The following is a 13232-nucleotide window of genomic DNA, read 5'->3' as shown; positions in this document are numbered from 1 at the left end:
CATGGAGCAGAGGTCGAAGGAGGCGGCGTCGATGGCGGGGCGAGGGAGCGGAGCCGCCGAGGTTGGAGGAGGCGGCGTCGACGCGGGCGAGGGAGCAGAGGCCGGCAGGGGGCAGCGTCGACGACGGGGTGACGGAGCGAAGGCCAGAGAGGGCGGCGACGCGGCATTGACGGTGGGGCGAGGGAGCGTTGGCCGGAGGGCGGCGTCGAAGGCTGGAAGGGAGACGAGGCGGCGGCGCCGCGGCGGTGCTGCCGACCTGCCGTGCGCCGTGCTGGAAGGGAGGCCGGGAGGGTGGGCCGGTGGGGTGGGGCTAGGGTTTGGCGGTCGTTTGGGCATCTGCGATTCTGGGGAGCGGGGACGGGGGAGGGGACGAGGGGTGGGGGGAGTGGAGTCGCGGTGGGTTTGTGTTTGTCGATGTAAGGCCGTGGGCTGGCTGTGTGCTTCTGTAGGCCTTTGGAGTTAGCGGGCCGCTACCGGGCCGGCCTGCTAACTACGTGCCGGGTTGTGCCAGCCCACGGGCTGGGGTGACGGCCCAAGCCCGGGTACGGGGAGCGGGCCGGGCCAGCCCGGGCACGGTTTGGACCGGGCCGGGCCGTGCTTGGGCCGGACTAAATTGGCCGTGTTTCGAGCGGGCTAACGGGCTGCGGGCTGCATGGACATCTATAGCCTCAACTGATGTGCTCCAAACGGTGCCGTCCCCGGCGGCCTCTAGCGACGAACAGCTGCGTCAGAAGCTGTGCCCATCCACGGCCCTAGCTACGCAGCAGCGCGGCTAACACTGACAGGTCAAGAAAGGACAACGGCTTTAGGTGAAACGAGCTTTGTCTCCTAGCTCAAGAGCCATCCTCATCACTGTGCTGTCCCACGCCTCGCGCCAAACCGAGGTCCGAATCACATGCCGGCAGCCGGCTAGCTCCATTGACATCTCGTTGATTCTCTCTTTCCTTGAGGTGAGGTGTCGCTCTTTTCATCGAACCCCAATTTAAACCGTGTTTAGATGCAAAAATCAAAATTCCAAAAAAAAAATTCGGCACCTACATGGAGACTTAAATCTAGACGAAATAAAAAAACACATTGCGACTGCTGGCTGTAAATCGCGAGACGAATCTAATAAACCTAATTAGGCTGTAATCAGATGCTAAAGTGCTACAGTAATGCTACAGTAAATAACCTCTAATGACGAATTAATTAGGCTCATTAGATTCGTCTCGCGATTTACAGACGGGTTTGTAATTATTTTTGTGATTAGTCTATGTTTAGTACTTCAAATATAAAAAGATGTCTTTTTAAAAACTTTACGGAAGGCAACTAAACACGGCCTAGAGGCCTTGTAGACTAGCGCTGGCCAACCAAGAACTTGCTCGCCATAAAAAGTCAGAACTCAACTTTTTTTAACCGGAGTTGAGGCTTTGACAGAGCACTCCTATGCATCCACTGTCTCTTCCAGCTCTCAAGTCACAACTCACAAGGGGCATCTTGCCAAGTGACAACACCTAGAGGACACGTGAAGATGCCAGGGAGCGGTAGAGAACACAGGTGTGAGGTTCGAAATGCATGTGCCCGTGGAACATAGTACCCGTCCGATTACTTGATTAGTTCTTCGCGAAAAGCTCAGTGACGGTGTGAACATGGTACAAAGTACGAAGAAGTGAATTGTATGTTTTGCTTCGATGGAGCACTACTATTTCATTGATCCTTGGGGATAGATAGGTTTTTTTTCTTTCTTCTTTCCTCCCCCAGATGATTGAAAAGGGTAGGTTGATGTTTCTTAAATGCCACATGCTCCAGATTTGCAATTGATAAATCAGGGCCCTGTCTATAACTACTTTATCTATGAGACTATGATAGATAGGCGCCCACACAGATAAGTTCAGTATGTGTTCCATATGATTCTACTGAATAAAACAAGGTTATTCTTACCATGCATGTATTGTACAGTTGATTGGGGAATGGGGATTAATAAGAAAGCACGGGGATTAAATTTCCTCGGCGCATGGAGCTGGGATGGGCAATCATAGCAAGGGTGGTTCCTTGCTTAAGTGAGGGGTCAACTGCTGGTGACGGCATCATGAGGAGCCTATGCTGCACTGCCCAAAAGGGCAGGCAAAATGAGTGCGTGAAATGAGGTGATCCATATGCATGGTCACGGCTCATAGTCATAGCAGCTTTTACAAAGTTGATAATTGTTCGTTGCCTGGCTCCTTGTGATCATTTTAGCCCATTATCATTTGAATCATGGGCTTTTGACATTTTGCTTGAGCATCCCTTTGTGTCCTTTTTTCTAACAAGAAAGGAGTGACATTTTTTATAAGAAAAGAGTAACATTGTGTGATCATTAACTTCATGATAAATACATGAACTTTACTACGAAGTACAATACATTTTTTTCTTACGGGTTATCTTTATTCCAGGGGCCAGCGTAGGCTGCACGAGCTTTCACGATTCACCCATCCGGAATCTGCTTGCATCTGTAGATTTTGATAAAGTCTATCGAAGAGGTCGTTGATGGTTTCAAGGAGAACAACAACAGCAAAGGACAAACCAGGCACAACAACCCAGTACTAATCCAATATTTCTTTTTGTTTTGCTAACCCCAAAAGGTTTAAGCTCAAGGGCAAGGCTAGTTCAGTACAGCACTGATCGTAAACAATGTGAGTTGTTGACAGACAGAATCGTCAAGAAAATGCATAGTTTTGTGAATCGAGGCCGCTAACTGCTGATCCCTGACTGACTGTTGTGTACGGACGGCGCGGCACTGTAATGGATGCTGATGTGTCGGATACTTGAAATTCAGATTAGCCGGAGAGCGAGTACGCTTAGACATTGCGCCACTGCCAGTGTAGCGTAGCTGATGCACATGGAAGAGAAAGTAACCTTTGGTTCACATGAGATGGTTAGGGTGTGTTTAGTTGGTGAAAAAGTTTGGGTTTTGGTATTATAGCATATTTCGTTGTTGCTTGATAAATAATGTCCAATTATGGACTAATTATTTTTTCAACTGCATTTAATGCTCCATGCATGTGTCCGAAGATTCGATGTGATAGATACTGTGCAAAATTTTTTGGGAACTAAACAGGCCTTAATCTTTCGGAAAATTTTTACTACACTATAACAAAAATATAAGATAATTTCATCAATCTTAAAATATACCGGCTAAATTTCTTGAAGTTGCTTGCAGGGACAAGGTTTATGAGTACTCGCATGAGTGAGTTTGTGTATTTAAATACCCGCGTCTGCACTGTGTTAAAATACATACACGTTTCAATTGCATGTACCATGTTCAATGGCACACATTGGTTCAGATATATATTTTATTTACGACATTTGCAGGATACGTTTGCACTTACATGTCTCCATTTGTAAGTATTTCTGGAACTATTGATACAGACACAGTACAGTCAAGACAGCAACTAACAGCATTACTACCTGGCAACCACCAGATACATATAATCCAACCGGTGTCGACGACGTCAAACATTGCATTCTGGCTTGCGGTTAAAATTCATGACGCTTCAAGTGGGTAATTTGTTTCACTATTTTTTCACAATAAACCCTCAAAAATGAACTTGAGCCAGCCATAGTAGTAGCTATACCCATGACCACAAATCAGGGTGTGTTTAGTTGGTGAAAAGTTTGGGTTTTAGTATTATAGCACATTTCGTTGTTACTTGATAAATAATATCTAATTATAGACTAATTAGGTTTAAAAAAACAGCCCGTGCTAACCAGTTAGACTGTGTAATTAGTTATTTTTTTCAACTGTATTTAATACTTCATGCATGTGTCCGAAGAATGTGATAGATATTGTGTAAATTTTTTTTTGAACTAACGCCGTGTTTAGTTGCAAAAATTTTAGGGTGTAAAACACTGTAGTACTTTCGTTTGTATTTGGTAACTATTGTCCCGTCATAGATTAATTAGGCTCATTAGATTCCTCTCGTGATTTACAAGCAAACTATGCAATTAATTTTTTATTTCGTGTAGATTTAATATTTCATGCATGCGTTGAAAAATTCGATGTGACGGAGAATCTTGTAAAGTTTTGGAATTTTGGATGCAACTAAACATGGTCTAAACAGGCCTCAGTGATTTGTTACTGTACTCGTCTAAAGTTCTAAACAAGAAAAAAATTCATGCTATCCAAAACTGCAAACGTCCCTGTCATGAAAAGTCCAAAGCTACAAAAGTAAAAGGAAAAGAAGAGTCTCAACTCTCAAGGTCTATCCAAGGACCATGGATGACATGGGGTTAAACAAACCGGCTGTCACTGGACCCTACACTGACAGCCAGACAGCCAGGCGGCCCAGCTGCTCCTGCCACAGTCATCAGTCACAGTGAAGACCGGACTCTGGCTAGGGAGGTTCACGTGAGCTCCCAAAGCGAAGCAGCCACGGCCACGCCAGCCAAATCAAACCACCTCCCCTCCTCCCTTCCCCTCTCGCTCGCCGCTCTCCCGTAAATCTGCACAGAGCAGCGCGGCATTTAATGCTCTCCAACCTTTGGTCGCCCTCCCAAACGCTCCCCCATTCCCCTCTCGCCCACCGGCCACCGGGCGCCAGCCCACAGATGCGGTCGCGACCACCGCGGCAGGATCGAATCCATGGCGAGAGCGAGCAGAAGCCGCGGGCTCGGTGCTTAGGCGCTTGATCCTTGTAAGTTCCGGCAGTGATCGCGTCCCTTGGCGCCAGGCGGAGAGCAGGAAGTCAAAAGGAGGGTTCTTTGTTCTGTCTCGTGTTTCTTCTGCTGATTCTGCGTTTCTTGGGAGTGGCAATGAGGCGGCACGGGTGGCAGCTCCCGTACCACCCTCTCCAGGTTCTTCCTCGCTCAAATTTCGCGCATTTTTCTCGCTGGCCGGGGTTCCTTTGCCGCCTGTGATTACTGAAGATTCCATGCCTTTTGCAGGTGGTTGCCGTGTCCGTGTTCTTGGCGCTGGCGTTCGCGTTCTACGTGTTCTTCGCCCCCTTCGTTGGGAGGAAGGTGTTCCAGTACGTGGTCATGGGGCTCTACACTCCGCTGGTGAGAGCTCCTGCTTGCTCTTCTTTGATGTCACGCCGCGAGTTGAGTGAGCGAGCGCCTTGTGTTTTGCTTGTCTGGTGCCTTTGGATCCCCATCTGGGTGCTGCCCTATGGGCCCATTAGTGGTTGCTGGAACTAGGGAAGGTGCCGAATTAAGTATCCTAATCATGGAATGTGTTATTTGGCAGTCTCGCGTTTTTGGTACGATTTCTGTACTTTGTTGCTTGTTTAAGGGTGGTACAAGTTAAATCGTTTGACTAGTCTGGGCAATTCTGGTTCACTTAATTCATTGCCTTTGCTTTGCCTTATTTTGCTTCTGTCGCAAACTTAAGGACAGTTTGCTTATGTTGCTCATGTGACACCATCGGGGAAATGTAGTTTCAGAGCAAGCAGGAGCTGTACATGTCAGTCTTTTGGAGCCTCTTCATTTCTGTCCACTTCAGCTCTACTGTCTTTGGGTTGTTCGCCAGCCACAATACGTGTTTGGTAGAATTTTGTGGCTTCGTTTACTGGAGAGTGACATGGCATAATTAGTCCTTATTACACTAACATTGGCTGTTTTGTTAATATTCCTATGGTATTGTTTTGGTGCTGTTGTGTTGCTGCAATGATGCAAACTCGTGAAAGACAGTTGTGTAAAATGGGTTCCATTGTCTTGTCCCCTTATTCTAGGTTACCGCTGGCTTCATGATTATCATGAACTCATGGTACTTAACTTGTTTGCAAGCTTTCTTTGCTTTTAAGAAAGTTACCATGCTCTGTTGTGGAAATAAAAATATTGCTATATAGGAAAAACCTACTATGAAACTTTTCTTAGTAGTGTTATGGTTGATGACTTGATGTATTTATTTACATAACATCTCTGTGACCTTGTGTGTAATTTGGCTTCTCAGGTTTTATGTGTCTTCTTTCTATACATCTGGTGTGCTGCAGCGAACCCAGCAGACCCAGGGGTCTTCAAATCAAAGAAATATATGAGCTTGTATGGAAGTGGAAAACACAAGTATCTGAAGGAATCTAGAAAAGGTGTTTCAGATACTCGGTTGCAACTAGAGGAAACTGGAGGAAAGCAAGAACATGAGGTTGCAGTATCTAGTGAGAAGTCAATGACTCAACACAAGGACAAGAATCCATCTTGCTGCAGTTCAACTTTCTCCGCATTTCTCCTTATATTCTACCCTGTCTCTTCTATTTTCTCCTGCTGTCAATCACATGAATGGCCCTCTGAGCAGCAAGCCAGTGAGGAAGGGATGTTTTTCTGCAGCCTATGTGAAGTTCAGGTACATTTCTTGTAATTGGTGATGATCTTCTTCTTCTTCTTGTTCTTCTTCTTTTTTTTTCATAGAAAAATATTAATAGTCTGCTATTTTCTCTGTAGGTGTTGAAGTATAGTAAGCACTGCAGAGTTTGTGACAAATGCGTAGATGGTTTTGATCATCACTGCCGGGTAACATACTCCTTAAAAATTGTATTTGTATTTCCATCACTAGCATATAATAACTTCCCTGTTTTCCTCAAATCTCAACAGTGGCTCAACAATTGTATTGGAAAAAGAAACTACAGGAGGTTTTTTGTTCTAATGTCTACTGCCCTTGTCTTGGTAAGCTCATGTTCTCCTATGGTCCTACCATGCTCTGAGAGATTGTAGTATATAAATGCTTGCATAATACTTTACCTTAGTGTCATTCTTGTTAAGCATGTTCCCAGCATCAAGTGCATTCAAAAAACAGTCACTCTTATGCGTTGAATTTGGTCATCATAATTGCATAGGGCATTTTAGTCCTGGTCCTTTTCATCCTAGTTGACCATTGACAGGTCTGCATGATTTGTGCAATTTGGGCCAGCTTATCCTACAATCAGCAATTGGAGTACTGGTGCTAGTGCTATGCTTCGTCGAGCGGAAGGAATTCTCTATTCAAATTGTCTCAAAGCTAGGGAGCAGCTTCTCTTTGGTGCCCTTCGTGATTGTGGTGGTATGAACTGTCATCCTACTTTCAGATACTGAATAGTTTTTTTTTTCCCGAAAAGAATACTGAATAGTTCAAAGGTTATTAAATTAGCCAGCTTTTTTCACCAATCTTTCTTGAGATATTGGTCAAAGCATTGTTCTTTTTTGACACAGGCATCATGTAGCATCCTAGCCATGGTTGCTTCACTCCCGATTGCCCAACTTCTTTTTTTCCACATTCTTCTTATCAAGAAGGTAAGTTCTGATACATTTCCCTTTTGTCTAATTCTATTTTAGCTTTGAATAATAATATCCTTGTGAATGATCTGGTTATCTTTGTGTTTACTAGAATCTGGTTGTTGAAGTTATGCCTTAGTGATGATCAGCTTGTATTCAGCTTCCTGGCACACCTTACCATTTTTTTGGATAATGTAAACTTGGGTACAATGCTTTGAATGCACTATGAATATTGACATCATACATTTACTTACTGAGCAAAATTTTTATATTCCGATAGGATTTAATATCATCATGGAGTTTCTTAGAGTACCACTTTGGGTTTTTTTTTAACAAATAACTGACTTTTTGCTGAGTAAGCACTACACACAGGAACCATGGATAGTTTGTTAACATGATGTTGTAGCCTTTCTTGGGTCGAACTGATTTGACTCCAACCAATACAGGGAATCAGTACATATGACTACATCATTGCCCTGAGAGAGCAAGACCAAGAAGATGTTAGTGGGCAGCAGAGTCCACAGATGTCTCGTGTTAGCTCCTACACTGGACTCAGCAGTGCTAGTTCCTTTGGTCCACTTCGTCGTGGGTCGTGGTGCACTCCTCCAAGGTTGTTTCTTGAAGATCAGGTGTGACCCTTACACCCTTTAAGCTTCATGAATCATTTAAATAGATAAAGTGCTTCCATACTGAATCAATATCTGTAATCTGTATGACACATTGTGGACTGACAGTCTGGGTAGTAAAACATGTGAATTGTAAGTGACTTCTCTAACAGTCATGCTAATTCTAACTGCTAATAACTAATGTCTTGCAGTTCTTAACTCATAGCAATTGCATACTTAGGCATGATTAAAAAAAGAGACTTGCTGTCATTTTTCCCACTTGGCATTTGTCTGTTGGTGTTCACAACTGACATGAAGTTTCTGAACCTCATTCCAGTATGATGTTATTCCATCAGAGGCTGGCTCTTCGCATAATTCTGCTACCAAGAGAAAAGGAGATGAAGTAAGAAGGAAGAAGGGCTCAGGGGCTGTGAAAATAAGTCCATGGGCATTGGCTCGTCTTAACGCAGAAGAAGTTTCCAGAGTTGCTGCAGAGGCACGGAAGAAGTCCAAAGTTTTATTGCCTATCAGAAAAGATGACTATTCACGAGGCCATGAGACAGATAGTAGCTATGGAGGTATGAGCAGTGGCAGGATTGATCTAGGGCCTGATAGCAAGAGGAGAACGAACAGAAGAGGAAGACAGCCGAGTGATCTCTCGCTCAAACCTGTCGCAAAGATATCTACAGATGCTATTGATAGTACAGGCATCGAAATGCCCCCTGAAGCACTCTCCAGTTTAGCACCATTACAACTCGAGGCACGGAGTGCCTTCCATCCTAGTAGAGCTGCATCTTCCGCAAACGTAGGCGGATCATCTCCAGATAGCAGTTTGGATTCGCCTGATGTGCACCTGTACCGAGTCTCAGCTGTCTCCTCATCTGGAGCTGAAGAACTGCAACTGACAGCCCTCACTGCCCCAGGATGCACTCCACAGCAAGGGATCGAGCTGTCGAGATCGACCAGCGACGGGTATGAAGCATCAGGGGGTGAAGACAGTGACCGCATTCCGTCAAGGATAGTGCACCGCTCGTCGAACTGGGCAAGCATCATCCTCAACTCCGATCAGAGCGCGTCCTCATCAGGCATCCTCGTGCCAAAGAACAGATTGTCCTGACTGACTTCAGACCAACTTCATGTTCAGCTTCATTCAGATGAATGAAGATTGTAAATGATCGGCCGACAACCATAGATTCCAGTATCTGACCTCGTTTGATGTTGATGTCAAAATTTGGCACAGCAATGGTTGGATACTGTGAAATTGTGATGTCAAAATTTGGCACAGCAATGGTTGGATACTGTGAAATTGTTAATTTTTTGGTAGTTTCTGAGTTGCTAGATAGGCTGTTTCTGAATTTCATCAATTGGGAGCTCAGGCGCTTGTACTTTTGCTGTCAGATAATGAACCGATTTATTTTAGAGGTCGATACCTTGGATCTCTTGGATCAAGGCCCGACTGGTTGGTGATCGTTCTTGAGGTTGACTTGTCGGCTCTGACCATGTGCTGTGATGAAAACAATGACATGTTTATGCTGCAATGGGTAGCAGGCATTCAGATTGTTAAATTCTCTCTGTCTAGAATAGCCTGTGCAAATGCAGTAACCTGGAACACACTCTGAAGCCCATTGTTAAGTACCCAATGGCAAAGGCCGCCCTAAGTACTTTGATTGAGCCATACGTACACAACCAAGTCAAACACGTACCAAACACTAGATCCGAGAATTACAAAGACGTCACGTGATGAAGTTCAATCATCTATGTTTTGGTTATGCAGAAATCTATACTCGTTGCATGAAACTTGCAAAAAAGCACCTAAACATGTTACCATTTACCAGTGTGGTGATCGATCAGATTCTTTGCCCAATTTCCTAAGGAAACTAAAAGATATACCATGACAATTATTTATATGACATTTTTTTAGCCCCAGTTCATTGAGATAGCACGATCGAAATTCCAAGCGTTTTCTATGTTGCAACCAGATGAAGCAAAACGTTAGCCATTATTGTCGGTGCCAAGCACCAACTGACGGTGAGGGACATGACTGAATCTTGCTTCAGTCAGCTGTCTGTGAACACTTGATAGTTGATAGTAAAATACTCGAATTGTTCATTGAACATTACGAGTTCGATCTTGGGGATAACACGTAGCCAATAATCAATTGAAGTCAATGGGCTATTTTCTTGATCTGAGGAAGAAAAAAGAATTAATCTCTTATAGAAAGCATGGATTATCAGTAGTGCTCAGAGAAGCTCCAAGAAAACAAAAGATGCTTCAGATGCAAAATTCTAAGCCAGAACTGAGAGTCTTCACCAGCACACACTACGTAAAGAGTAAAAGAATACACGACAAAATTTCTCCTCTGTAATAGCTCTATTTTTGAAAGTAAGAAAACAAAAATAAAATCTGAAAGTAGATGTATCAGGCTTCTGCAGTAAAATACAGCACTACAAATAAACATGATAATTCAACTCAGGACAACTCTGGCTGGGTTGGAGTAATTTTGTAACAGCCAACAGGTATCTTCAAGAACACAAACTTAAGAGTATCCACAGATGAAAATTGGGCTGAAATGATACATCAAGAATCAATTGTACAGTTGTATTTTCCTCCGTAACAGAAGACATTTCATTCAGTATAACCAAAATGTTGTAAGGCGACCAAAATTCCACAATAATCAAATTGATATACTAGTTACATCATTTTGAAAGAATGCTACACACATTGCTGGTTCTTGAACCGCTGCAAAACTTGGTCTGATCAAGAACACATCCTATGAAAGATGTCCCTCTAGCCTTCTCTTGCACACCCCCCATTACCTGACTATGGAAGAAACCAAATGGATGCAAAATTGTTCCTTTCACCATGGACGTCAACCAAATAAGCCAAGCATACACATGAAGTGTAGAACCATGGCACGCCACACGACAACCACCAATACCACCGGTGAATCTGCGTGGATCTTGGCCATGCCCATCTCACTTATTTCCCTATGACACTATGAACAGATTCACCTGTGAGAAACAAACCAATCTTCTTATCACCTGACAGCATCTGAATTGTCAGCCCTCATCATCTCAAGCTCCTCAACGGAGGCACCCTCCTCATCCAAGAAATCCAAGCTCGATGATCGGCAAGTGAAGTAGAACACTGCGCTCATCATCGAATCGATCAACATCACGAAAGAGTACATAAGGACAAGCAATGGCCCCTCCCAAAGACGTGATGACCCATCACCATAGCTCAGGGTCTTCACTCTGTGCTCAAACAGCCCCTCGACGAAGGCCAGGCCAATGGTGGATCCAAGAAAGATGAGCAGCCCGACATGGGTCTGCCCACGCATCAGCTGCACCGACCGGCGCAGCGCGTTGAACTCAGCCACTTCCTCGAGAACGGCGATGACGCCGCCGAGGTTGCAGATAATGATAGTGTGGGCGTACACCACGGAGTAGGCGAGAACGGTGAAGAGGCCCGCGCAAACGACAATGTCAGGCGGGTAGAGCATGGCCTTCAGCGTGGAGCAGGAGGTGACGAGGAGTGCGAAGAAGGCGACGAGGCCGGCGGCGACGGCGGCGCACCCGAGCGCGTAGGTGGCGGCGAGGCGCGGCCACGCGCGGCGAGCGAGGAGGGTGATGTCCCCGGCAGCGAGCGGCTTCCCGGCGTACACGGCGGCCACGGAGTACGCCACGGCGGCGCGGGCGGCGAGGAGGAGCGTGAGTAGCGCCGGGAACGAGACGACGGCGGACACGAGCGTGGCGGCGAGGTGGTGCGCCAGCTGCCTGACGAAATGCGTGAGCGGGAGCCCCGACGCCGCGGCCGCGACGAGGAGCCTCCGGGCCAGCGGCAGCACGACGGTCCCGTCCAGCGCCGCCGCCGACAGGAGTAGGCACCCGGACGCCGGGCAGAGCAGCAGGAACAGGATGGACGTGAACGCGTGCGGGTCCCCGCGCAGCACGCGCACCGTCTCCCGCAGGATCTCCAGCGCGTTCATCGGCGGCAGCCGCACCTCTCCTCCCGCGCCCCGCGTCGGCGCCATTCCTCCTGACTCCTGCCCCCGCCGCCTCTTCTGCGCCCTCCTTAGATTCGCAGCCTCCTCTCAGCGCGCTGCGCACCCAAAGTAACCCCGCCAACGCCGCCTCCTCGCCGGTCAGATCCGGGACGATATCCCGGCGGCACAACGTGCGCGCCCAATGCGGTGCTCTGCAACGGGAATTGGGGCGTGGGAGGTGGGATCTTGGGGGATGATAACGGCGTGGGAGGAGGAGGAGAAGTTTCTTCGGAGCAGAGATCGAGGGGAACGAGCTTTTGTGAAGGGAGACGACGATGAGAGTGTTGGGGCGAGGGAGGTTGACACACCGACAGTTCATCGGTGAGGATGACATGTGGGTCCATCTAGGGGAGGTAGTTTGCGTCCATGTGAGGATGACATGCGGGGCCCAGAGGAAAGAAGTACAATGAAGCTTCCTTGCACTAATTCCTATATGGGTTTTGGGATCATGTGTTCAGCAGTTTATCTTGTCAACGGTGGTACTGCAACAATCTGAATTCTGAAGAGTGCGAATTAGTTTCGTACCTTCAGTTTGTTTGACAAAAGGAGCATGAATTTGGAAAATAAATTTGAGTGTCATTGGTTGTTTGAAAAAAGAGACATTTGGAGCACATGAATTTGATCTTACATGTTGTTTTTGTTCACTAGTACTATGCGTTTTCTACCTTGGTACATCGGCAATCATTTCCCAAATTGCGCTGCTCCTGTAAATTATCCTGTATTTTTTTTAAAAAATGCAAATTCAAAACAAGCTGTAAAATCTATCTCTACAACTTGCACGTCTGTGATTCTTGTGATGCAGAAAAAATTACTTCCTATTTTTCTTGAATCACATTATACCTTACGATTTTTTTTAAAAAAGGAATTGTCCTGAATGATAGGATGTACTCCCTCCTTCCCCGTTTATAAGGCATACACGTATATCAAGATTCAAACCTTCTCATCTTTGACCAATAATTTGACTATTAAATTTTTGTTTTTATAATGCAAATTTCATATGATTGGATTCATAATCAAATATAGTTTACAATGATTATAAGCTTATAATCAAAAGTGATATAATATATGATAAATAAATGGTCAAAGTGTTGTTTAGAAGACCGTGTCATGTTCCACCATGCCTTATAAACGGGGAAGGAGGGAGTAGTTGCAACCATAGTAGTAATAACAACCTCAAAAGGAGCAAGTAAAAGCTTCCACAGATTCGGGCCTCTCCCACCCTGGGCAACCCAGTAGCCATGCACGAGGACAAAAACACAGACAATTTCAGCCTCTAGCCCTGTATAAGCAAATAGTTGTTTTTCAGCCTCTAGCCCTGTATAAGCAAATAGTTGTTTGGCAGTTCCTTTTGCTCTTCAATTTGTTCTGTTCTGCTCATCATC

General features: G+C 45.6%; 2 protein-coding genes across 2 annotated transcripts; one reads left to right on the top strand and one right to left on the bottom strand.

Moving 5' to 3' along the window:
- Nucleotides 1-4385: 4385 nt before the first annotated feature.
- LOC120658529 (probable protein S-acyltransferase 22) lies at nt 4386-9299 on the top strand. The gene is made up of 9 exons (XM_039936786.1): nt 4386-4812; nt 4903-5016; nt 5909-6295; nt 6394-6462; nt 6544-6615; nt 6860-6988; nt 7138-7218; nt 7647-7829; nt 8143-9299. Exons 1-9 carry the CDS (start codon nt 4771-4773, stop codon nt 8920-8922), a joined length of 1857 nt encoding a protein of 618 aa, XP_039792720.1. The 5' UTR covers nt 4386-4770; the 3' UTR covers nt 8923-9299.
- A 943-nt stretch (nt 9300-10242) lies between these two features.
- Nucleotides 10243-12161, bottom strand: LOC120658583. Its single transcript, XM_039936849.1, has one exon. The coding sequence runs from the start codon at nt 11836-11838 to the stop codon at nt 10843-10845; it is 996 nt and encodes a 331-aa protein (XP_039792783.1). The 5' UTR covers nt 11839-12161; the 3' UTR covers nt 10243-10842.
- Between the last annotated feature and the right edge of the window lie 1071 nt (nt 12162-13232).

The sequence above is a fragment of the Panicum virgatum genome, chromosome 2N (genome assembly GCF_016808335.1).
Source record: "Panicum virgatum strain AP13 chromosome 2N, P.virgatum_v5, whole genome shotgun sequence".
Lineage (NCBI taxonomy): Eukaryota > Viridiplantae > Streptophyta > Magnoliopsida > Poales > Poaceae > Panicum > Panicum virgatum.
This window is presented reverse-complemented; position numbering and strand designations above follow the sequence as displayed.